We start from the raw sequence: 23,840 nt of genomic DNA, 5'->3' as shown, positions 1-23,840 counted from the left end.
TCCTTGCAGAAGCAATATGTGGACGTACGCGCAACTCTAGGTACTATTACAGTGTTCACTACAGTACAATACAGCAACTCAAGGAGCAGTAGCGCCGTTTGGCGGAGCTTTCGGAGCCTATAAGCGGTGTTCGAGCCCGTCTTCCAAATACTGTGCTCATAAATATCTTCTTCCAGCAAACGGAGGAGAAGGTTCCTCTCGGTTACACATCTTTTCCCAATTGGCACTGGAACTCCTTCGAACGTACTGCGGCCGTCCAGGACATCCACAGGACATCCTCAGGACGTCCGTGGGAGTTTTAATGTCCAGGTTTCGGGCTGACGAATGACAGGTTTCGATTGAACCCGGAACGAGAAACTGCAAAATGTCATCGGGACTCCTTTATTCACCGGGTGGCATTTCCACTCTCATGCGTCAGCGGATACAGCTGAACATGCGGCACTCTGGACTGGTGAAGTGGACGTTGCGCAGCACGGATACGTCGCCGTGCTGCAATGGCGAGAACAGCTTGATCTGTCGCACGTGCGTGTCCCGTCCGTTCTGGTGGTTGGCGAGCACGGCGATCTGCAGGCAAAACGTGCGCACGGGGCGACCAGACGAGTCCCGAATCGGGATGCGCACCCAGCCCGAAGGCGACTCCAGGCTGAAAGCCGCCACCTCGCGAAGGTCACCGAAGGCTTTACCTGCACGCACAGAAATTCTGAAAGAAAAAAGATAAATCGCATATATAAGTGCATATCTTAGCGAACAATTCTCCGCAGCCTTTCTCTTAGTGTTGAAGCAGTGGAAAAGGATGTTTGCTGTGCATTTCAGAAATTTTCGTGTCCCTGGACCGTGTGAAACATAAGCTATGGTAGTATTACAAAAAAAATTACCGACGATTACGTTACTTCCTAATGCGAAATTTGAGCGCAGCAAATAAGCTGTTTCATCTTTTCGATAGTGAGTCAACCCCAGCTGCGGAGTTGGTTTCAGGGACAACGCCGCCGATGCCGACACAAACAATATGATACCCTCGCTTCCGCAGCGCTAAGAACCAGGTCTAGCCGTGGGAAGGTGGTCACGTATTCGTCGACGTGCCGGGGCCTACGTGAAATAACCGGCGCGTCGGCAACTGAAGAGCACCCTATCCGCCACACAAGAACAGGGGGGGGGGGGGGACCCTTTCCTCCTCTTTCTGCATGGCGGCGACGGTGTTCTATGCAGTCACGTTATCTTGACTCTCTAGCGGCGTCAGCGGCATCCAGCGGTATCAGTCGGTCGTTATCAATCGGTCGCTGCTAGCGCTGGGGGGATGAAAGGGGGGCGGAGCTGGTTACGAGGCCGACGCCGACGACGACGCGAAACCCAGGAACGGACGCCAAAGAGCTGCGCTCTAAAACAGCAGTTCCTCTATTACCCCGCGAACCGCTGATTCACGCCCATGAGCGAAGGAGACAGTATCTATTAAACAAGTGAGAGGCGCCCAACTTCTTCCGCGTACTGTTTCGCCTAACAGTTAGGTTTTTGCTAATGTAACGAGAAAATCGTTTAGTATCTTAGATCGCATCTTTAGGCTCTGCCTCTTTCATAAATTTTATCACAGGTAACTTGATGTTTCAGCTGTCTTGCCAGCTCATCGCTTATCAAGCCGTACCAACCATCCCAAAGCAGTCTACCCTCCCCCAGCACAGACTACAGCTCATCTGCGCTCATTCTTCGTGCAAACTGCTCGAGACTGGAACAGCCTGCCAATCGACTCCGTGCACCACTCCGATCCACTGCACTTCAAGGCTGCCATCCAATCTCTCATTAGTGAAACATTCAGCCGATCCCTCACGTAATACCCCATTCCTGGGGCATTTGAGGTATTGATAATAAATAAATAAATAAATAAATAAATAAATAAATAAATAAGACACCCGTGAGTAGAGGGCTCCACTATACCGTGGGCCTCTGTGCACATCATCCGGGTAACTCCAGTGGAAGTTTATCGAAGATGCCATTAACGACGGATTAGTTCCTAGATAACAATCGGCGGCCATGAATGTGGGCGAAGCTTCATTACACCTTACCTTCGCATTACATTCCCTGCCCGAGAGCAATGCCCAGCCCCATTTCTTGCTCTTGATTTCGTCTAGGATGTCATTACCTCGCGTTTGTTCCCTCAACCACTCTGCCCGCTTCCGGTCTCTTAACGATACACCTATCATTTTTCTTTCCATAGCTCGCTGCGTTGTCCTTAACTTAAGCTGAACCCTTTTTTTTGGCCTCCACGTTTCGACCTTATAGGCCAGTACCGGTAAGATTCGTAATTTCGCCAAAGGCCGGGTCTCCCCTGTCACCCCCTCTCTCCTCCACTCCACCAACCTCCAACTCCGCCCGATCCAACTGATGTGGGTCCCTGCGCACTCATCCCATCCAGGGAACGAGGCGGCCCACATATATGCCCGAGGATTCGTCGACCGGCATGTCGTGTCGCACGTCCTGCGGACGGCGAGAGATCGTATGGTTACATTTTATGACATAACCATGCACTACCGCTTAGGTGGACTTCTATATCCCAGCGGTTGCGTGCAGGCAACTCCACACGACCACCTTCCCAAACCCCGCGATATATGCCCGCATATATCCTGGGGTCTACTCCCCTTGCTGTCATCTATGCGGCCAACATGGCACTCTGTTCCACATACCCTGGGCTTTCCCTCGGGACTCACCTCCTTGAGGCTTGCAGCTCTCGAATCCAGACCACTGGGAGGCCGCATTGCTCAGTTCCGACTCGGACACACAGATACCGGTTGTGACAAGAGCCCTAGAAGTCGCCGAACGCCACGGGCTCATGGCCACTCGATGGGACTATAACGCCGCACCGACTGCTACATTTGTCGGCGAAAATAAAGTTTATCCTCCTCCTCCTCCGGTAAGATAAAAGTGTTACTGTTCTCTTGAGGGATATTGGTAACTGCTATTCATGATCTGAGAGAACCTGCCATATGCGCTCCACCCCATTCTTATTCTTCTGGTTATTTCCCTCTCATGATCCGGAACCACGGAACCTACCTGCCCTAAGTACGCGTATTCTTTTACCACTTCCAGCATCTCGCTGCCAATCGTGAAATGTTCCCTTGCGAGACTGTTGAACATTACTTTGGTTTTCTGCATGTTAAGTTTTGGAGCCACCGTTCTGCTCTGCCTGTCTAACTTATTGATCATGCTTCGCAGTTCATCTCCTGAATGACTAACGCAATCTCATCAGCGAAAAGCAGATTTCCTTTTATCAAAGCTACTTTAATGCGATTTAAGGGAGCAGCATTAGAGGTCCCGTTCTGGCAAACTGTTTCACACCGTTTGGATATGCCAAGAAAACCCAGACTTGGACAACAATCCCGATCCGACATACGAGCGCTAGGAGGCAACCGTTCATAGCCGCAAACTCCTCGACCAGAAACCGTTGGTTGAGAAGGGCCAGATTATGATGGCGACCAATGGGTTCTCCTACTGAACCTACCCGGTGCTTATGCTGTTAATAAATGTTTTTACCTCCACCTATTCCTCGAGAAAAGCCGGCGTCCGTCCATGTCACAGGGCCTCAAGCGACCAATCTGCCTCGGTGAATTAATTTCATTGCCACCTACCATGCTGGGCAGGTTGCGCACCAAACCGGTAGAAAGGTAGTCCACCTACCATGGTGGTCAGGTGGAAACTGTCCTTCGGTTTTTGGGCAAGCTACCCACCATGATAGGCGGCCGTTGTAGCGAGAGCTACACTATGCCAGCTCTTCGACCCTTCAGCGTGGCACCCCTTGAGCTCCGTGGCGGCGCCGTTGGTCACGTGGGTTCGTCACGTGGTGCGGAGCAGTTGCTGCTGCTGGCAGCGCGGCGCGCCGGCGAAACCGATCTACAACAGCTGTTCGCACGCGCCGTGTCGAGTGGGGGGGGGGGGAAGGGAGCGGTGTGGAGGCTCGGCAGAGCCGCCGCGGCAAAGGTGGAGAGTGGAGGAGTGGACGAGCTGAGCTCGGCGGCGCTGCAATTTTCCTGTCCATCTGAAATGTGTTAGTTTACATTAACTGGGCCCGTTAAATAATTTTTGTAGGGTCCCTGAAGGTGTTTCACTGTATTTTGTACTCTATGACAAGTGAACAAACTTTCAACTGCCCCCTGCCCACCATGGTACTGCGCACCAGCTCACTGGTGGAGGTAACCTCCCAAATAACTATCTGTGCAATGATTGACCTTACGGGGGAGCTCACGAAGATCAACTTGGATCACCAGGGGCTGTGTCTGAAACAGCCGCCACCTGGCGGGGCAGTGGCGCATTGCTTAACCGCTCAGCCATTGCGCCAGAGTGGTGCGAAAGTAAAGCAGAGAATGGTGAATTCCGCATATATGGCCGCCTTTATGCAGAACCTAGGCGACCGAGAAGGAGCACTTGCGGCGGAGGGACTCACTGCTGAAGGTGGGAGGAGTCAACACGTGGAGCGCCTTCCAGGCAGTCGCATGGCGGCTTCGCTTTCGCTTTTATTTTCTCATAGAGTTTCTTACTATTACCTAGAGGGAAAGCTGGCGACCCCTCTATGGGAGTTTGCATGGAGACCCCACGTGACCACCTCAGCCACCATGGGCGCTCAAAGCATCATGGGGCGGTGAGCTACTTGTTGCGGAACTGCAACTTTTGGCCAAAAAATAATAGAAAAATAAACCTGTTTGATAACTACAAACGTCCTAACATTCAATATCTTGTCTAATGATTGCAACAAACGAGCAGAAAAGCATTTAAGTGCAAAGTTTGCCCAAAATAAGAGACGACTCGCTCTCCTATTGGCCAAGTAGTGAACACTATAAAAACTAATATTTCGTAATTAACAGGCGCACTTTTAAAAGTAAATATGTTTTCAAAAAATATGTTGTTGCTTAAATGCTATAAGAGGTTTTTTAATGGCATTTCGGAAAAGTTAAACCTTTTATTGGCGTCGTGTGTCGTCGCGGTTTCACTACTATGAGTTTTGCCCACTGCGTTCGCGCGAAAGTCGTCTGCGCACACACGAACAGCGTTTTCAGAATGAAACGTCTTAGTAGTGCCACTCCATGTTCCCAAAAATTACGACTGTGCTGCAACAAGTAGCTCACCGCCCCATGATGCTTTGGGCGTCCATGGTGGCTGAAGTGCAGCGCCGCCAGCTTTCCCTCTAGGTAATAGTAAGAAACTCTATGTATTTTCTTTTTTAGGTCGCCGTGAGTAAATAGATCCAGCCAGAGACAACTTAGCTCCAAATTAGGCCCACGGAAATAAAAATACGCGTGGACTCATTGCTTTCGCCGATCGCTACGTTTCACTCCGCCGAGGGCAGAGCGGCAAGCCGCCACGGCACTGGCTGAAAGGTTGGTTGCCTCCTCCTCCCGCCAGCGGAGAGTTCTGGAGCCGGAACGCTCAATCCCATTTAAACTCGGAAATCAGCCTCACAGGACAATAGTTCGATGTTTGTAAGAATGCTCAGAATGTGTAGATCGAGTTCCCGCTTTAAAAAGACCACTTTATTTTCGTCTTTAGTTGCCCTTTAACTATTGCGCAAAACTAAGGAAACGCCTACATGGTGCAGGAATTTCTGCCACGCAGAGAAGCTGGGTAGAAGGTTTTGCAACTCGGATGCAGCGCTGCTCTGAGGTTCCGGCGCGCCTCATGCACACAGCTTCGGTTAAGTGCAGAGAAACCAACGCGGTTCCTACGCTATCGCATACTTTCCATAAGATAAGGTTTGTCTGCTTCGCTGCTCGAAGCCAGAAGAAAAAATTGCTGGGGCTTAGCTTTGGTTAAGCCTAGGTAATTGCGAAAGCAAGTGGTGTAACTTGTAGCATCTTCGATATCCATAGCCTCCATCAGGTGAAACGGTAACACAACACAAGAATCTTGACTCGTGTTCGAAGTCTTCCATAGCTATACCGAAGAACCGACGAGCAGGCGCTACTTTTCTCTACACCCTATAGCGCCTGGATGTCTGTGGATGACGTCATACCACACGCTGCACACACATCCATCACCGCAGCAAAGCCTGCAAGCTCTTGCAACTTGTATGAAGTCGATCACTTGCCGCCGTTCGCAGGTGGTCGACCGGCCGCGAAGTTATAGCTGCGGCGCGCTGAAGAGCCGACTTGGTGCCCCACCTCTTCCTCTGGTATGACGTCAGTAGTCACATGACCGACCGCCAACTGTCGTTCGGCCGCGTAGTCTAGCTGCGGCGCGCTGAAGAGCCGACTTGGTTCACCATCTCTCGCTCTGGTATGACGTCAGTAGTCGCATGACCGACCACGGACCGTGAAGGGTAGGCTGCGTTACCGCGAAGAGGCGACACCTGGCTTTCGCAATAAAATTTGCCGAATCGGGACTCCATACAGTGCTCCTTGGGTAAAGAGCGAGGCTCTCTACCCTGGACCACGGAGGATTTTTTTTTTAATTCAGGGGGGCACTTTGTTGACCTAATAGAGCGCGGGGAGGCTAAAGCCTTAAGCGCGGTGTTGCTGCTTGTGTCACTGATGTGTGGTTAAGATGTTAAGCTAGGTGGAGCGAGCGCGGCTTCTGCCGCTTATCTGTTTTTTCAGCCAGCGTCCTCTTCGGCTGACGAGATTGTTGCTGCGACGCGCGTCTTTTCTTTAACTCTTTTCTCATCTTTTAACTCTCCTCTATCTGCACGTGGCAGCGGTGGTGGCTCGGCTCGAGCCAGTTGGCAGGCCCTTGCAATTTTCCTTTCATCCTTCTCTCAGTCGCAAATACAACAGCCTCTGTTTGGAACGCGACAGCGTCTTGCAACGCTGCCAGGGAGTCCACAGAACGCCAACGCCCGTTCGGCTCTACGCCTTGCTCGTTGGTAAACTGTTTTTTTTTTTTTGAGGAAAGGAAATGTATCTGTCTCGCATATCTCGGTGGACACCTGAACCTAGCCGTAACGGGGAGGGAGGAAAATGGGAGTGAACGAAGACACCAAGACGGGCCTTTTATTGCGAAAGCAATACTACTTGCACTTTGCAGGGTGACCACCATCGTACCGCGGCGGTGACCACCATTGACCTTCATTTGACCTTGATTGCATTAGTTGGATTAGATTGGATTACATTAGATTGGATTGGACTGGACTGGATTGGTTCAGATTAGATTAGATTGCATTGGGTTGCATTCGATTGGATTGAATAGGAGTGGATTGGATTAGATTAGATTAGATTAGATTAGATTAGATTGGATTGTATAACCGATGCATCACCACAAGTTTAACCACAAGCACCACCACCAGCTACACTACCAGCTGTACCATGACGTAGGTACGGATATTGCTTTCGCAATTACCGGGCTTAGCCAAGCTAAGCCACAGCGAAATTTGTTAATTCGAAACCATCGATCGAGCTGGCATGGCGGAGTGGTTAGCGTCCTCGTCTCGCACTCCGGAGACCCTGGTTCGATTTCCAACTCGACCAATTTCCTGCTCGGTTTTATTTATTTATCTGGTCTGACTAGAACGGTTAATTAGGCTAATTTATTAGCTATTATTACTCAATTAGTCATTAATTATCATGAAATTATCATAGAATGTCTCCAATCGCGTTCCGATATCATTCGAATGCCATTGATTCAGTAATGATTGTCATGCCCATATAGGCCACCTAACCGAAGGGGGTACCGCGGGCGCGCGAAGGGAGAAGACGGGCGCACATCGGCTCCTATTCTGATCGCTCCTTATTGCGGTCTGTCAACTCGGACCCCACGAATCTTGGCACCATCGTCTCCGCGAAGATCAGCGGCACAAGTGGGCCCCACTTCCATCAAGGTGGGCCCATTTTTGACGAAATTCTGAGATTTTGAAGCTTTCGCCCACCGCCGCGGCGCTAAGCCTAACGGCGGCGGGGCGTTCGCCAGCCCCGGCTGGGGATTCCCCGGCGATGGCGGCTCCAAATACGGTTACCGGCTACGATCCGCTGTCCATGCAAGTCGTACGCATGGAAACCGTTCAACCCGAGGACCTTCCAACATCGGAAGATGACTATTTGGCAGATATGGTCAAAATCTGGAGACGCCGGCAGAAGACGAACGCTCCCAAGCCAACTGGAGCCGCCGCCCAGCACCAGGCGGCAGTTCGGTCCCCGCACGCTTCGCAAGGAAGTGTCGGTGGCGCGGCCTTGAAGGGTGCAACTTGCAAACCCCAGTGGCGGCCGCAGCAGACGCCGCGCATTGGACGCGACGACCTCATCGTGGTGCTCAAGCCACGCGAGACGCTGGATCTGAAGGCCACCTTCGCTCCAGGTGAAGCCGGAGTTGCCGTGCGCAACATCATACGGGACTGTGGAGAGGTGCAACTCTCTGTATGGCCCGTGTGGGACCAAAATGTGCTGGTGTGTGGCGTGAACTCTGTTCCAGCCGCTGAGAAGCTCCTCGGCGATGTCACGCTGACGGTCGGCGACCGCCAGCTTCTGTTTCGCGGGCACGCCAAGGCTTCTGGCGAGGTCTGCAAGGGGGTGATCAACGTTCACCCCGGCGAAACGTCGGCCTCCCTCAAGCAGAAGCTGGAGTGGAGACACGGAGAAATACTTTCTGTGCGCAAGCTGGGCGGCACCGCCATCGCAGTGGTTACCTTTCAAGGGAAGAAGGTACCCCGCCAAATCTTCTGCAGCGACCAGGGCATTCCTGTGAGACTGTACAAGAAGACGATCCCCGCCTGTCATCGATGCGGCACGGTGGGGCACCGGGCTGACATCTGCCCGCGGCCGCAGTCGGGACGCTGCGGCCTCTGCGGCTCTCAGGTGGCCACCACACCCGAGGGCATACCACAACATGAGTGCACCCCCCGATGTCTGCTGTGCGCGGGTGCCCACTTCACCGGTGCTGCCGGCTGCGTCGGCAAGTACCGGAAACCGATCAAGCCGGGACCATCACGGAGTCAAAGCAAGCGGAAGTCGGCTCAGAAGCAAGCTCCGCCCACCAATGACAAGGACAGCAAGTCCACTTCTGCGCCGGGCAAGTCCGGTCATGTCAAAACGGCTGTGAAGTCCGGGACCCAGGCGAGGTCGCCGAACTTCAGCGCTGGGGATTTCCCGCCTCTAGCGACCGCCCAAAACAAGGTGAGCGATTGGGCTAGGGCTGCCTCCGGGCCTCTTTCTCCCTCCCTCTCCCCTACGGAAGCCGCCCTACAGAGGCAAAATGTTGAACTTAGGCGCCAAACAGAATTCCTAGTGCGGAAAATTCAGGAGCTGGAGGCTAAGTTAGAGGGACGTAAAGAACCTCAAGCTGGTCCTTCCGAGCCTATAGAACTAGCCGAGCCGGAGGACCGAGATGAGAATGCCTCGGTCGCATCTGGGCTGACAAGCGTGTCGCAGCAGTCGGCCAGCACAGTGGTTGGTAGGCTGCCAATGGTGGAGAGCCGCCTGTACAACCTGGAGAGCGAAATTGATGCTCTGCCAGGTAAAATCATGGAAGTGGTCCGGGGCTCCATTCAGCAACTTCTTCAGGCCGAATTGGCAAAAATCATGCCTGCTATAGTGGCACAGGTTACTGAGACAGCTCTCTCTGTCGTTCAGGACCAAATTGAAGCTCAACTCAGTCAAAGCCGCTCCCGCTCGCGGTCTCCGCGACCAGACCTCCGCAGGCGGAAGGTGGTCCTTCGCCAGGCCACAGGCTCACTAGAAAACATTCCGGCCGCTCTCTCTCCGGACGTGCTGGTGCCTCTGCCTGAGGCCCCATCACCTTCGGGGGTGGGACCTGGCCCCCAAAATTAAATAATCACGTTCACGATGGCTAGCCGACCCCAGCGGAAAGCCAACAACAATTCGGAGCAATTCGAGATCATACAGTGGAACTGCAGGGGTCTACGGAGCTGGAAAAAACGGTCACACCTCCAGCTCTACCTGCAGTCTTTCGGTACCGCACCGGCGCTCCTAGCTCTTCAGGAACCCGGCGCAGATGCTAAATTCACAGGGTATAGCTCGTTTCAAGGCGGTCCTACAACGTGCATCCTGGTGAACAAAGCGTACACCGCAGTCCCAGTAGACCTCGAACTGGAGACTGAACAGGAATACAGTATGGTCAAGGTCCTGCCGCTCAAGCGCCGCGACCCATCAATACATGTCCTTAACATTTACTGCCCCCCGCATAAGCCGCGCGTGACCTTCAACGAAATCTTCTACCGCGCGCTCAAATCGGCTGACAAGGAACCTCTAGTGATCGTTGGGGACTTCAATGCTCCAAGCCTACATTGGGGCTACCACTTTGAGAAGGCCAGAGGACGCAAGCTGGCGGAGCTCATCTCCACACTTCGTCTTACACTCCTCACGGATCCGTGTTGTCCCACACGTGTGGGCAACTCGGTTACGCGAGACACATGCCCTGACCTGACTCTCGTTACGAACACCAGAGACGCTACCTGGGAGAACCTGGGAGAGACTCTTGGTAGCGATCACTGCCTTCTCCGGGTCACTCTTCTGGCGAAGGCGGCTCGCAAAAAGTGGGGCCACACTAAATTGACCGATTGGCATAAGTTTCGAACAAAAGAGATACCTCCCGTGCTCTTATCCGGCGGATATGCGGAGTGGGCAAAGCAATTAGACACTATACAAAGACAACACGTCACGACACTTCAGACCACTGAAGAGATCCCTGCAGTGGACAATCACCTCCTGCACTTGTGGGAGGCTCGCCGGAGTCTTACCAAACGGTGGAAGAAGCAAAAGCTGAATCGCAAACTTAAAGCTCGCATTGTCGACCTCACGGAGCAGGCTGCGGCGTATGCTGCCCAGCTCACCGATTCAAACTGGATAGAGAAGTGTAATTCGGCAGCGCGTCAGATCAGCTCGAGAGGAACATGGCGCTTCTTTCGCAGTCTCATCGACCCCACTCAAACGAGAGGGGAGACGCAAAGACAGCTCCGGCGGGCTTTGCACGGGTACCAAGGTACGACGGCTCAACTCGCGGACACCCTGTGCGACAGATATCTCTGCCGCATAGAGGACCCAGTTGGGCCCGAGTACGAGTACGCGGGAAAGCCGAATCCCGACATTGATGCCCCTTTTGAGTTACACGACCTTAAGGCGGCTTTAGCTAAAATGCGGCGAGGTACGGCTCCGGGTCGGGATCGCATAACAGTCAATCTGTTGGCCAACCTCCCAGATTCGGCCTACCTCCACCTGCTAGGGTACATTAACCAGATTTGGGACGGGCGTCCACTCCCTCCCGAATGGAAGACCTCCTTGGTCACTTTCATCCCTAAGCCAGGCAAGCCAGTGAATACCGACAACCTGAGGCCCATCTCACTAACATCTTGTGTGGGCAAGCTTATGGAGACGATGGTTAGGGATCGCCTCTCTCCACACATAGAGACCAAGGGCCTCTTTGCAGACACTATGTTCGGGTTCCGACCGCATATGTCTGCGCAGGACGTCCTCCTCCAGTTACACCGCTACATAATACGACCCACTTCCATGCGCCACAACGACAAGGCCATCCTTGCCCTTGATCTTAAGGGGGCCTTTGACAACGTTCGTCATAGCAGCATCTTGGCTAACTTGAGTACCACTGATTGTGGGCGCAAGGCATTCACATATGTAAGAGACTTTCTCTCCAAGCGTCAGGCCTTCCTCAAGATTGAGGATGACGAATACGGACCATACACGATGGGTACACGGGGTACACCCCAAGGGGCGGTCTTGTCACCACTTCTTTTCAACATTGCCATGATGCAGCTTCCCCACCAATTGGCCCGGGTGGAAGGCATTCATCACGCACTATACGCGGACGACATAACAATTTGGACTACCGAAGGGAGCCTTGGGGAAATGGAGGACCGCCTTCAGCGGGCCGCCACCATAACCGATAGCTACGCTATCGGCTGTGGTCTCCAATGTGCTCCCGCAAAATCGGAACTTCTGCACATCAGATCCGATCCTAAGGACAACACGAGTTTGCAAATCTCTCTGACGGGAGGCCCCATCAAAGAGGTCGGGGAGCTCCGCATACTAGGTCTGTTCATCCATAACAGGCTCAGCCCGGAATCCACTATTGCCAAACTCAAGCGCGTAGGCGAACAGGTCGGACGCATGATCCATCGCGTTTCTAACAAGCGCGGCGGGTTGCGAGGCAGGGACGCGCTTCGGCTCGCCCATGCCTTCGTGACCAGCAGGATCCTCTACTCCGCTCCCTACCTTCGCACTACGAAACAACAAGAAATAAGAATCGACACCATCGTTAGAAAGGCTACAAAGCGAGCACTGGGCCTCCCAGTGGCCACCTCCAATGCTAAGTTGTCGGCGTTGGGGGTGATCAACTCCTACCAGGAGTTACGGGAGGCCCACCTCGTGAACCAATATACGCGACTCTCGCAGACGGCATCCGGCCGCCGCCTGCTAGACCGCTTGCACATCCAACACGAGTGCACTCCAGAGGAGACGTGTCGGATTCCGGAGCTATGGCGTCACAAGCTCTGGGTCCCTCCACTCCCGCGCAACATGGACACACATACACACGAAGGCAGACGAGAGGCGCGCGCTCGGGCCCTCGAACACCAACACGGATCCAAACAGGGTGTATACTACGTTGACGTGGCAGGGCCGTCGCCCAATGGATTCTACACGGCCGCAGTAGTTCACCAGGATCAATGCGTTAACGGGCTCTCCTTTCGAGCTCGAAATTCAGCACAGGCTGAGGAAGTAGCCATTGCGCTTGCCGCCTCGGACTTGAATTCGAAGGTAATCGTGACAGATTCGCGTCGAGCCTGTCAACACTACCTGGCTGGCGAGATTTCACCTTTAGCCTGGAGTATATTAAAGCGCGCAGTGAGGGAATCGGACCCTTCGCCCAAACGCATAGTTTGGACTCCAGGCCATCAGGGCGTTAGAGGTAATGAGGCTGCGGACGCGGCTGCCCGAGCGCTTACCTACCGGGCACCTCACCCAGGCTCTTCCGGCTCGGAGATTGTGCAACCGCTTCTGCGGTTCAGAGAAATTCTGGACGACTATTGCGAACGCCATCGTCTTTTCCCCGTCCCTGCTAAGGGCCTGAGTAAAGCTGATGAGCGAACTCTGAGGCGCTTGCAGACCAACACTCTGTTGTGTCCTGCAATAGTGAAACATTTCGACCCCAAAATTGATGGGCGCTGCCCTCACTGTGGGGAAGTTTCCGATACCTTCCACATGGTTTGGGCCTGTCAAAAGAATCCTTCCCTTCCCCCCAATCCTTCCCCTTCCCGAGAGGCATGGGAGGCAGCCCTGCTCAACTGCTCGGGGCTGGAGTCTCAAAGGGCTCTAGTCCAACGGGCGCGAGTAGCGGCCTCGTCCAGCGGGGTCCCGGACTAAGGACTCCACCTATGTAAAGGGCCATTTTTGGTCTGCAAACTCTCCTGTTGTTTATTAAAAAGTTTTCACCACCACCACCTAACCGAAACGCGGACACGTCTGCCGACACGGCTGCTAACGACAGTATGAGGCATTAAATGCTTTCGCCTTAAAAGGTCCCCAGGCCTCTGAGACGATACACTGAATCTGTTAATGAACCTAATAAACCTTAACGATTGATCCACAGCGGAAATGCTATTTATTTCATAAATGAACATGCAGGTGCCTGGTAATAATTCCGTTATAAATCGCATTAATGGCAATTTAGTACAGAAAGAGGACTGCAGCTTCTACAGTATGCAAAGAAGAAACCCTTTCCAGTACCGCATTAGGAACCAGAAGCTCGTACCCCCTGATACCTTCAAGTCATGATCCGGAACTCAAGAAGAGGGGCTGGTTTCGTGCAGCAGATAACTCTCCAGCATTTTCCAAAAAGTGGTTCTATCATGTGCATTCGCATTTCCGGAATTCCCGCCGTATGTTACCGTGAGGCTTTTAAATAAATTTTGGTTTTCTTCTTTTCCGCTTTATTAAACGTAGCAAACCTTCTTTCTCACTTCTCGACCAAAAGAGAAAAGTGACTTGGACTTACGGCGCTAGTCCACTGATCCGGGGTACCCGGGTTCGAACTCGACCGCGGCGGCCGCTCTTCGATGGAGGTGAGCAGCAAAAGGTGCCCGTGTGCTGTGCGATGTCAGTGCAGGTTAAAGATCCCCAGATGTTCGAAATTATTCCGGAGACCTCCACTACGGCACCTCCTTCTCTCTTTTGTCTTTAATTCCCTCCTTTACACCCTCCCCTATCAGCGCGGTTCGGACCTCCACGGAGATATGTCAATACCTCCTAGAAAGACTTCTTTCTAGGAGGTATTGGATATGTCCACAGTTAGTGCGTCATTTCCTTTCCTCAAAACCATTTTCATGTTTTCTCCACGGAAACAAAGGCGCAGAAAAGAGAAGAAACTGGCGGTGGCTTAGCTTTGGTTAAGCCTGGTAGGTTGCGAAAGCAAAAGCGCAGCGCCTCGAACTCAAGGAACGCAGTGCGCCGCGTCTACAGGTCGCGCGTGGCTACCGGCCGCCGCTGCGCGACGACTCAAAGCGCCTTCGGTAATTTTTTTATATTTTGTTTTTGATGTTGTTCCAACAGAGAGAACGAAATAATCTACACCTGGTATGACGTCACGGCGGCAGTAGCGCCACAGGTGCGCAGCGCGGCAAACACACACCGTAACTGCGGCCGGGTCACGCGAAGGCTTGAAAATGCCAGTAGTATTGCTTTCGCAATAAAAATTTCTGCCTCTCCCGTAACCGAGAGTAGCGTAAGCATGAAATGTTTACGGGCATAACACGAAGCGTACGCGGACATGATGAGACGCAGCCCTGACAAGAATGTATATGCAGCGCGTTCGAAACTGTCTAAAGTGCATAGAGGCGAAAGCGTTTTCCGCACCACTTTGCCTATGTGACACTGGGGACGTCACGACTGGATTACGTCACACAATTTATGACGAAGTAATGACAAATTGCTAATTAATGACTAATTACTGATCACTGATTAATTACTAAACACTAATTAACTGCTAATTAATGACGCTTAAGCTTCGCCTTTAGGAGTGGAACACGACAGCGTGTTGTAGCTGTCAGGCCGTCCACAGAACACCACCACACGTTCGGCGCGATGCCTTGCCCTTTGAACGCGACGCTTTTTGAGGAAAGGAGATTAGGCAGTAATTCTCTGTCATGTAGGTGGACAGCCGAACCCACCGTACAGGGAGGGAGGAACGCCACCACCCGTTAGGCGTGATGCCTTGCCCTTTTAACGCAAGGCTTTTGGAGGAAAGGAAATAGCGCAGTAATTCCCTGCCATCTCGGTGGACATCCGAACCGCGCCGGAAAGGAAGGGAGGAACGCCACCACCCGTTCGGCGCGATGCCTTGCCCTTTGAACACAAGGCTTTTTGAGGAAAGGAAATGGCGCAGCAACTCTGTCATCTCGGTGGACATCTGCACCGCGCCAGAAAGGAAGGGAGGAACGCCACCACCCGTCCGGCGCGATGCCTTGCCCTTTGAACGCAATGCTTTTGGAGGAAAGGAAATGGACACCCGACCCGCGCCATACAGGAAGGGAGGGAGGAACGCCACCACCCGTTCGGCGCGATCCTACCGGCGCTTGTATGCCGGTCCTGTATGAGGGCTTAGAGAGTCTCGTTAAATCTCGTACGGTGCCCGGATGCTCTCGTTTCAGTGCCCGGATGAATGGAATTCAGTGCCCGGATGTTGGCTCTCGGTCTCGGCTTGACGTCACCACACTGCCGACAACGGGAGCTAAAAGCATTTCATGCTTAAAACCAAACCAAATGAGCCAGCGCACGCTTTTATGGATGCCAGTGTCTTTTAATAATGCACGCGCAAACTTTAGCTTTCCGCGCGCGAAGGTTTCTCCGTCCGCTCGCCGGGTCGGAGGCAGGGCTGAAAGTGCTACTCGAGTGCAGTGGCGCCCCCTGCGAAGCGTTCACGCGACACCTTGTTTATATACTTATTTTTTTAGCAAAGTGAAGGCTCAGTAGCTGTTTCATGTCTCGGTGGATACCTCCACAGCACCGGGACAGAAGGTATGAAGGACGGAAGCGGTAGTGGAGGTCTCGAGATTAATTTCTTCCGCTTTGTGATTTTTTTTTGACATGCAGCAACACCGCGTAGCACTTGAGCGCCCTCCGCCTTACCCCTTACAATGAAACTCGGCCGCAGCGGCCAACACTTGTTGCTGCGCCTTCGGAAAGCACCCCAGCCGAACGCCGTAACCATTCAGCGACGTGTTGAGCGATCATAGAGGGGATAGCCTCGACGACTCGAGCGATGAGGCGGTTCATCGCTGTCTCCAACAGGGTGTCAAATTTGGCATTAAGACGGGCTTCGAGTTCGGCAAGGGAAGGTTCCAGAGCCGGCGTCGCCGCCGCCTCGCTTAGCGCCCGTGTCGGGGGTACTACGGCGAGCCGGTCCCCTTAAAGACATATCTGGTTGGCCCTCCAGATTGTCCCGTCCAGTCAACGATCTCGACGATGACGAAGACAGCTGCCCCCTTCTAAGTGCTGAGCTTCAGCCCTGGTATCTGTTTCGGGGGCAGCCTCATTTCCATCTCTCACCTCTAAATCTGAGCATGGCGGGACACCCTCTGTGCAGGCGCTCCCCGCTTTCCAAATCGGCTTCCCACATTACGATTACTCAAAGAAACTGTCGGGGGCTCCGGTCCCGTTCCAAGCGGGCCGACCTCCGACTTTTCCTTTGAACCTTTGAGCATTTGCCAGCCGTGGTTGCCCTCCAAGAGCCAGGGAAAGGCGCCACACTAACAAATTATACGACGTTCCAGAAGGACCCCTCGTCTTGTCTATGTGTGCATAGACATACAGCCAACCAGGTCGACTTAGACATGCAACTTGAATACTCTTATGTAATGGTGACCCTCCTCCCACACCGCAAGCAGGATCCACCGTTACACATACTCAATGTATACAGCAATCTGAAATTTCCGAATGTATCATTCGCGGACCTCTTTAGCCGCGCGCTGAGTTGTGGGTCAGGACCCCCTCCTGATTGTGGGCGATTTCAACGCGAGCCCGGGCGGCTGCCGACGCCACTGGGGTCCCGAACTAGGGACCTCCACCTAGTACCCCTCTAGGTCAGCTCATGCATAACCTCGTGAAGTGTGTCTGTACATAAATGTTTTCCACCACCACCATTCAGCCACTGCGGCGAATAACCCTCGAACGAGAGCTGCCTGGGATAGCGGGAAAGAGAGAGAGCCGCTGGTTCACCGCGTTAAACATGATTTAAACACCGTAACGATTCCCCCCTCCTTCAAGACCTTCGAGAACACACATTATCAACTTTCACTTTGGCGTGCCTACGAGCCGCCAAGGTGGCTGGAAAACGAGGCTCCGGGCCCTGTAACGCGACTCGCGCGAAGCTATGTCTTCTTGCCGGCATCTCCGGGAGCTTCCCACAAAAAACACGTTCTCTTCCTGCGTCGCGCGCGGCGAGAACACTTCATGCCAACTAGAGCACCATAAGCCAGAACGGGTCTTTCACGATATGTATACGCTACAGAGCAACCGAACTCGCACCATCTCCGGCAAGAGGGCGCGATACACGGCCATGATGCACAAGTTGGCGACGTTTACGAACGTGCATCTCCTAACCAGAGTGCCCGGTAACTTTCAGGAAAAAAAAAATGGCAGCGGCTTAGCTGTGGTTAAGCTTGGATATACCAGCAAAAAGGTTCAGTTACGCTTTGTTTGACGTCATGGCTGTCGCAGTTTGCGCACAATGCACTGGGAGCACCACGACAACGGTGGAGGCGATCGGCCGTCCACACACTGCCTGTACGGAGGCGGAGGAGGCGACGCGCGTGTAGTGAATACTTCACCACGGTGCTGTCTTAGAAGGTTGTTCTAGAGACATGTACTGTGGTGTCCATTTATTTCGGGTGTACACCAAGATATGACAGACAGGCATTTCCTTTCCTTAAAACCAATTTTCATTTCATTTCATTTTCCTTAAGGCCCTTACGGCGCGGTTCGGGTATCCACCGAGATATGTTTTTTTTCCCGGTGCACTGTTTGTCTTTTGTTTTTTGATTTATTCGATATTTTAATTCTCGTTTCTGTGCTTATTTTTATTCTTTTTTTTATTTCGTAGTCGTCGGCCACCTGCGCTGCGCGTGACGTCGCTCGGTTTCGCGCATGCGCAGAAGTGGCAAATCTGGCCTCCGGTTGGTTGGTTGGTTTATGGGGTTTAACGTCCCAAAGCGACTAAGGCTTTGAGAGGCGCCGTAGTGGAGGGCTCCGGAAATTTCGACCACCTGGGATTCTTCAACGTGCACTGACATCGCACAGTACACGGGCCTCTAGAATTTCTCCAAAGAAATTCTAGCCGCCGCGGCCGGGATCGATCCCGCGTCTTTTCGGGCCAGCAGCCGAGCACCATAACCACTGAGCCACCGCGGCGGCCTCCGGCTCACGTGAAGCGCGGTGTTGACGAGCCTAGTGAAGGTTTTCGATTCAAAACTGTCCTCTATTTGCGTCGCGCGCGCGCGGAAGCGCTTCCCTCAAACTCGAACGCGTCTAAATTCATTGCGAACGCTTACAGGTTACAAGTTTTCAATGTGCTAGCATATCTATTATTGCTCAAAATTAGCCCCAAATGCACAACACCGTTTGCCGCCAACTAACCAGCCAATCCCAAACACTACATACCTCGCAGGGGTGTAGCTTTCGTCTAGTTTGTGGTCGACGTAAATGTAGATCACCTCGATCGCCGTCTTGCGGTGAAACTGAATGTCGACAAGGTGCGGCTGCTTCCCGTCGGACTGCCAGTAAGTCTCAATGGAGTCGTCCCGCAGGTTGTCGACGCCGTAATCTGCGAACACGTGTAGTGAACACCATCAATACTCAGAAGCGAACACAGCTTATTGCATGCAACTGATCGCCAGTGGCTTGTATGCTGTTGTGTGCAGCGTTTATGCGTGGAATTGTACCGCATTTTATGTACCCACTCCTGCTATGGCCCCTAGAATGGGGCTGCAGTATTTTCAGATAAATAAAGAAATAACTGTCATCTCGGTGGACACCCGAACCGCACCGTACATGAGGGGAGGAACGCCACCACCAGTTCGGCGCGATGCCTTGCCCTTTGAACGCAAAGCTGTTTGAGGAAAGGAAATGGCGCAGTAATTCTGTCACCTCGGTGGACACCCGAACCGCACCGTACAGGAAGGGAGGTACGCCACCCCCTGTTCGGCGCGAAGCTACCCGCGCTTGTATGCCGCAAGTTCAGTATGTCTTGGTATGCTGCTTATAGGAGGGCTTAGAGAGTATCGTTAAATCTCGTACGGTGCCCGGATGTTCTCGTTTCAGTGCCCGGATGTTGGCTCTTGGTCTCGGCGTGACGTCACCACACTGCCGACAACGGGAGCTAAAAGCATTTCATGCTTAAAAGCTTACCGGGCCTGCAGGACGATACCGTCCACACGGCTTCTTCGCCGACTTCGCGGACTCGTCTGTCCTTCTCCAAGCGACAGGGAGCGGACGCGTCATCAGGGCTCACGACTTCAACGGGCACATCAGGATCCACCGATGGATCTACAAATAAGTCAAAAGCACAGACAGTCCGATGTGAAGCCTCAACTTCCATACATCGTCACTACGGTCGAGATAGCAGCTGCCAGGAGACTTACGTGCCATTGTCGAAGTCTTGCTTGCTGGACTCGCGCCTGCAATCCTTTGAGACCCCGAGAACCGGAAACAAGCTGCAATACAATTCTCAGTAAAGCGTTAGAACCGCTGCCGAACGGTCGCACGGGCGTCTATACTTCGGCTTCCTCAGTGTTTGATTGAAACAGCGATGATGCTACGCTTGCTTGCAACACGATAGAATCTGGAGATCGCAACCAATCTGGAGAGCACGCAGCCACAGCTCACTGAAGTGCGCGGCAAACAGCATCGGGCAGTCTGTCCTCGCCACCGTAGGGCGAAATGGCGGCGCTGGAGTCGCCCTCTCCTGAACGCGGTAACGAGTTAAAAAAAAAGAAAAAAAAGAACAAATTTCCGTCTGCTAACAGAATTGGTAACTGCCTTTGTGCTGCGTGCCTAGTGCATAAAAAACGACATATTTCTTTTTTGATTACGCGAGAAAACGGCCGGCAGTAATTTCGGAGAAAGAAAATGTGTCCGCTTACAAAAATTGAACTCTAACGCCGCGGTGGTATTGACGGCGCTGCGATCGAAAGTTCTTGATAGTGGCCGTTACTGACAAGTTTTTTTTCCTCGATGGTTACTGATGACGCCTCTGAAGTCCCGCTCATATCTCCGTCTGCTGTAGCAAAGTAAAAGGTGTTCTTCCACGCCTCGCCGTCTGCTTGCTATGTTAACGGAAACTGCGGGTACAGAGACGCGCGTCTCTACAAAGGACGTGGCGTTGGCAGGAACGCCGCCGTTGACGAAGGGGTGAAACAACGTTTTCCACGAGCCACAAGGAAACATATAAAGAATATTACCTCGACAATGCGGTTTTTTTTTTTTTGTCGAGATCCAGGGACTTCAAAACACCCGAGGCATGGGGGGGGGGGGGGGGAGTGGAGGCTGCTTTAACTGCTTGAAATTGGTTTTTGAATAAAGGAAGCGAAGGGAGGAAGGTGAGAGTGAAATAAGAAAGGGAGAAAGAGGTGCCGTAGTGGAGGGCTCCGGAATAACTTCGACCGCCTGGGCACCTTAACGTGCAATGACATCGCACAGCACACGGGCGCCTTTTCCGTTTTGCCTCCATCGAAACGAGGCCGTTCTGGTCGCACACAGATCAGATTTTTGACAAACACTACAAATTTTAGGGCGTTATTAATGTAAAGCACAGTGGGGCTGAGCTATAGTTGGCTTCGCAACCAGTGATAAAGCGTTTAAATCCACGTACCACAGAAGTCGTTGATTTACTGACCCCTGTTCATGGGCGTGATTTGTAGAACTGAAACAGAGTATGCGCAAACTTTTTTAATGGAGTCATCACTCCTTGCGTGTACATCTTTATAAAGCTGCCCCTTTCAATTTAAACTTTATATGAATTAACAAATACGATATTTCCAATACACTGTAGCGCAGCAAAAGACGAGGACACAAGAGACGAGAGACGAACAGCACGAGCGCTATACTTCCAACAAATTTCATTCTCCTGAAGCATCAGATTTATAATGTAACAAATACACTTTAGAACAGTGAAATATAGAAGATATATATAAAACGTCAATAAAGTTCAATAAATATTAAAGTAAAAGGGGAATAAACAAATGGCTAAACAATATAATCTTACCACTTTCAGCACTTCAAAACCAATTCTGAACTAGTGTTACATTGCGCGACTGCAGAATATTATTTGAATCTCTGTACGCTAATTTTTAGACCCATCGTTATACTTTGCCATGCTGTGCAGTTCATCTCCTGAATGACTTAGCAAGGCAATGTCATCAATGAATCACAGATTACTTAGGTATTGTCTATTAACACTTACCACAACGGTTCTCAATCCATGCCACGGAACACCTTGTTACGCTTCGAAATACATCCTGAGCTTCGGGACAATGGTTTTCACAGGACATCCGCTTGCCTGCAAAAATTCCTTCCGACTGCTCCGACGTGTCCGCGTTGCTCTTACGTTGCAAATTCCTCTGTGCATTGAGACCGCGGCGTTGAGATGGCCGTCGGCTGTCTGGGAAGGTTCATCACGACCATCCGCTAGGGGCCCCAGCGGCGTGGTATGGTGCGTCGGCGGGCTTCGGTGTGATTCACGGCGGATGCGGCGTCTCGTCTTCCCTTCTGCGGAACCCTATACGCGAGTGCAGCTTCGGCGTTCCGTTCCCACGGAGAGCTGTGCCGTGCAGGTGTCTGTCCTTGGCCACCGCTTGGGTCTCGTTCCGAGCTCGTCAGCACGGCTGCAAGAATAGCCTGGACCGCATTTTGCCGGAAGTGACGAGAGTGTGTCGGAGACGTCCGGGCGGGTGGGCGGTTCCCGAAAATTGAGCACCTCACCCAAACGACATTGACTGGACGCTTTTAATTTAACTTAATTCCCCAGCTAGGGACCAGGGGACACGGGACCCCTTTAAAAATTCGCTGTGGCTTAACTTGGTTAAGCCCGATAATTGCGAAAGCAATATCCGTACCTACGCCATGGTACAGCTGGTAGTGTAGCTGGTGGTGGTGCTTGTGGTTAGACTTGTGGTGATGCATCGGTTATACAATCCAATCCAATCCATTCCAATGCAATTCAATCCTATCCAATCCAATGTAATCCATTCGAATCCAATCCAATGCAATCGAATCCAATCCAATGTAATCTACTCTAATCTAATGTAATCTAATCTAATCCAATCAAATCCAGTCCAATCCAATCTAATGTAATCCAATATAATCCAACTAATGCAATCAAGGTCAAATGAAGGTCAATGGTGGTCACCGTCGCGGCACGATGGTCTCTCAAAGATCTTGACAAATTTGAAGTCTTTCTGATACGCTACCTCGAGTTGTAGTGTTGACCCTTCCATATTTTGTATGTATTGTGAAAAACCGTACTGAGATGAACATGTATGTTTACAGTGGTTTATGTGTATTTCGTGATGGTGTACGCAGCTGCTATCTTTGTAGTCATTGATGTTTTTATACTGTTCCATTTTTTTCACTGTTATTTTCCCCCCCTATGTAATACCCACACGGCCCCTTAGGGTATTTGAATAAAAAAAACCATTTCTGACACTGCCGTTGGTTTGATGCCACTGCGTAGTTTACATTGCATATTTCAGAGTTTTTTATTGGGGGGGGGGGGGGGGGGGGGGGGGTTGCTACAGTCAGCCATACCCGTGATAAGAAAAGTGGTGAGATAGGGCGCTGTAAGAAGTCACATCCGTGGTTCTCTGTTAAAGAGTGCGAGAAGAAGAGTGCAGTGTTTGGAAGAGTTATCCAATTCGACCAAGGCGTGGAGCAAGTAGTAGATGAATGGGTAGGAAGGTAGCCTTGACAAAGTAAAATAAACAACAACACGGGCCTGCACTTGTGATTCCGAGAGAAAAACGCTCGAGTACTCGCGCAGAGCTCGGAACCTGCGCTATCAAAGGCGCTACGAACGTGACAAAAGCGAGACCATATTTTTAACAGTGACAGGCGCTTGTCCAACCGAAAATAAAAAAATAACTGATAATTATGAAAGGAAAAGCCCTGTATGTTTCACGCTTAACAGCGCTGTGTGGATATGGATGAGGAAGTGTTCGAACCCGACCGGATCGGCCGCGTTTCTATGGAGGCGAAACGCAAAAGGCGCCCGTGGGCTGTGCGATGTCACTGCACGTTAAATATCCCCAGGTGGTCGAAATTATTCCGGAGCCCTCCACTACGGCGCCCCTTTCTCTCTTTCTTCTTTCGCTCCAACCTTCCTCCTTTCTGCGGCGCGGTTTAGGTGCCCACTGAGAAGTGAGACAGTTTTCTTTTTAATTCAAATACTTGCAGTGTGGCATAAAAAGAGGCTGTCCATAAGCTAAAGTAGATAGTGGCGGCTAATCTCTTCCAGAAACCTGAGCAAGCTCCAGCTCTTAGCATTGTCCATTAGCCACAAGACAGGGTGTTCCTTCCTGGTATCCGTAAGTCCAGCCTTCAGTGATCGCCGTCTTCTTGCGTTCGTGGGCACGCCCACAAAAGATGGCGAAGGTTTGGTTTATTTGGGTTTAACGTCCCAAAGCAACTCAGGCTATGAGTGACGCCGTAGTGGAGGGCTCCGGAAATTTCGACCACCTGGGGTTCTTTAACGTGCACTGACATCGCGCAGCACACGGGCCTCTAGAATTTCACCATCATCAAAATTGAACCGCCGCGGCGGGGATCGAACCCGCGTCTTTCGGGACAGCAGCCGAGCGCCGTAACCACTGAGCCACCGCGGCAGACAAAAAGATGGCGAAGATCTACTAATAAACATAA

General features: G+C 52.0%; 1 protein-coding gene across 6 annotated transcripts; it reads right to left on the bottom strand.

Annotated features, from left to right (window-relative positions):
- Window positions 1-367: 367 nt before the first annotated feature.
- LOC149366501 (anaphase-promoting complex subunit 10-like) lies at window positions 368-21,780 on the bottom strand. 6 transcript variants are annotated; one of them, XM_089551074.1, is made up of 6 exons: window positions 21,388-21,780; window positions 20,797-20,847; window positions 19,568-19,611; window positions 19,335-19,472; window positions 18,588-18,750; window positions 368-700 (listed from the first exon to the last, which is right to left on the bottom strand). In XM_089551074.1, the coding sequence occupies exons 3-6, from the start codon at window positions 19,572-19,574 to the stop codon at window positions 415-417; spliced, it is 594 nt and encodes a 197-aa protein (XP_089407200.1). In that variant the 5' UTR covers window positions 19,575-19,611; window positions 20,797-20,847; window positions 21,388-21,780; the 3' UTR covers window positions 368-414. The 6 variants fall into 6 exon arrangements, with proteins under 6 accessions (XP_089407200.1, XP_089407181.1, XP_089407206.1 ...); XM_089551055.1 differs by having other exon boundaries at window positions 19,568-19,639; window positions 21,388-21,779; XM_089551080.1 differs by lacking the exon at window positions 20,797-20,847.
- Window positions 21,781-23,840: the final 2,060 nt, after the last annotated feature.

The sequence above is a fragment of the Amblyomma mixtum genome, chromosome 1 (assembly GCF_055824585.1).
Source record: "Amblyomma mixtum isolate Tamu chromosome 1, ASM5582458v1, whole genome shotgun sequence".
Taxonomy (NCBI): Eukaryota; Metazoa; Arthropoda; class Arachnida; order Ixodida; family Ixodidae; genus Amblyomma; species Amblyomma mixtum.
Note: the sequence above shows the minus strand (reverse complement) of the source record. Positions and strands in the feature narration are given on the sequence as shown.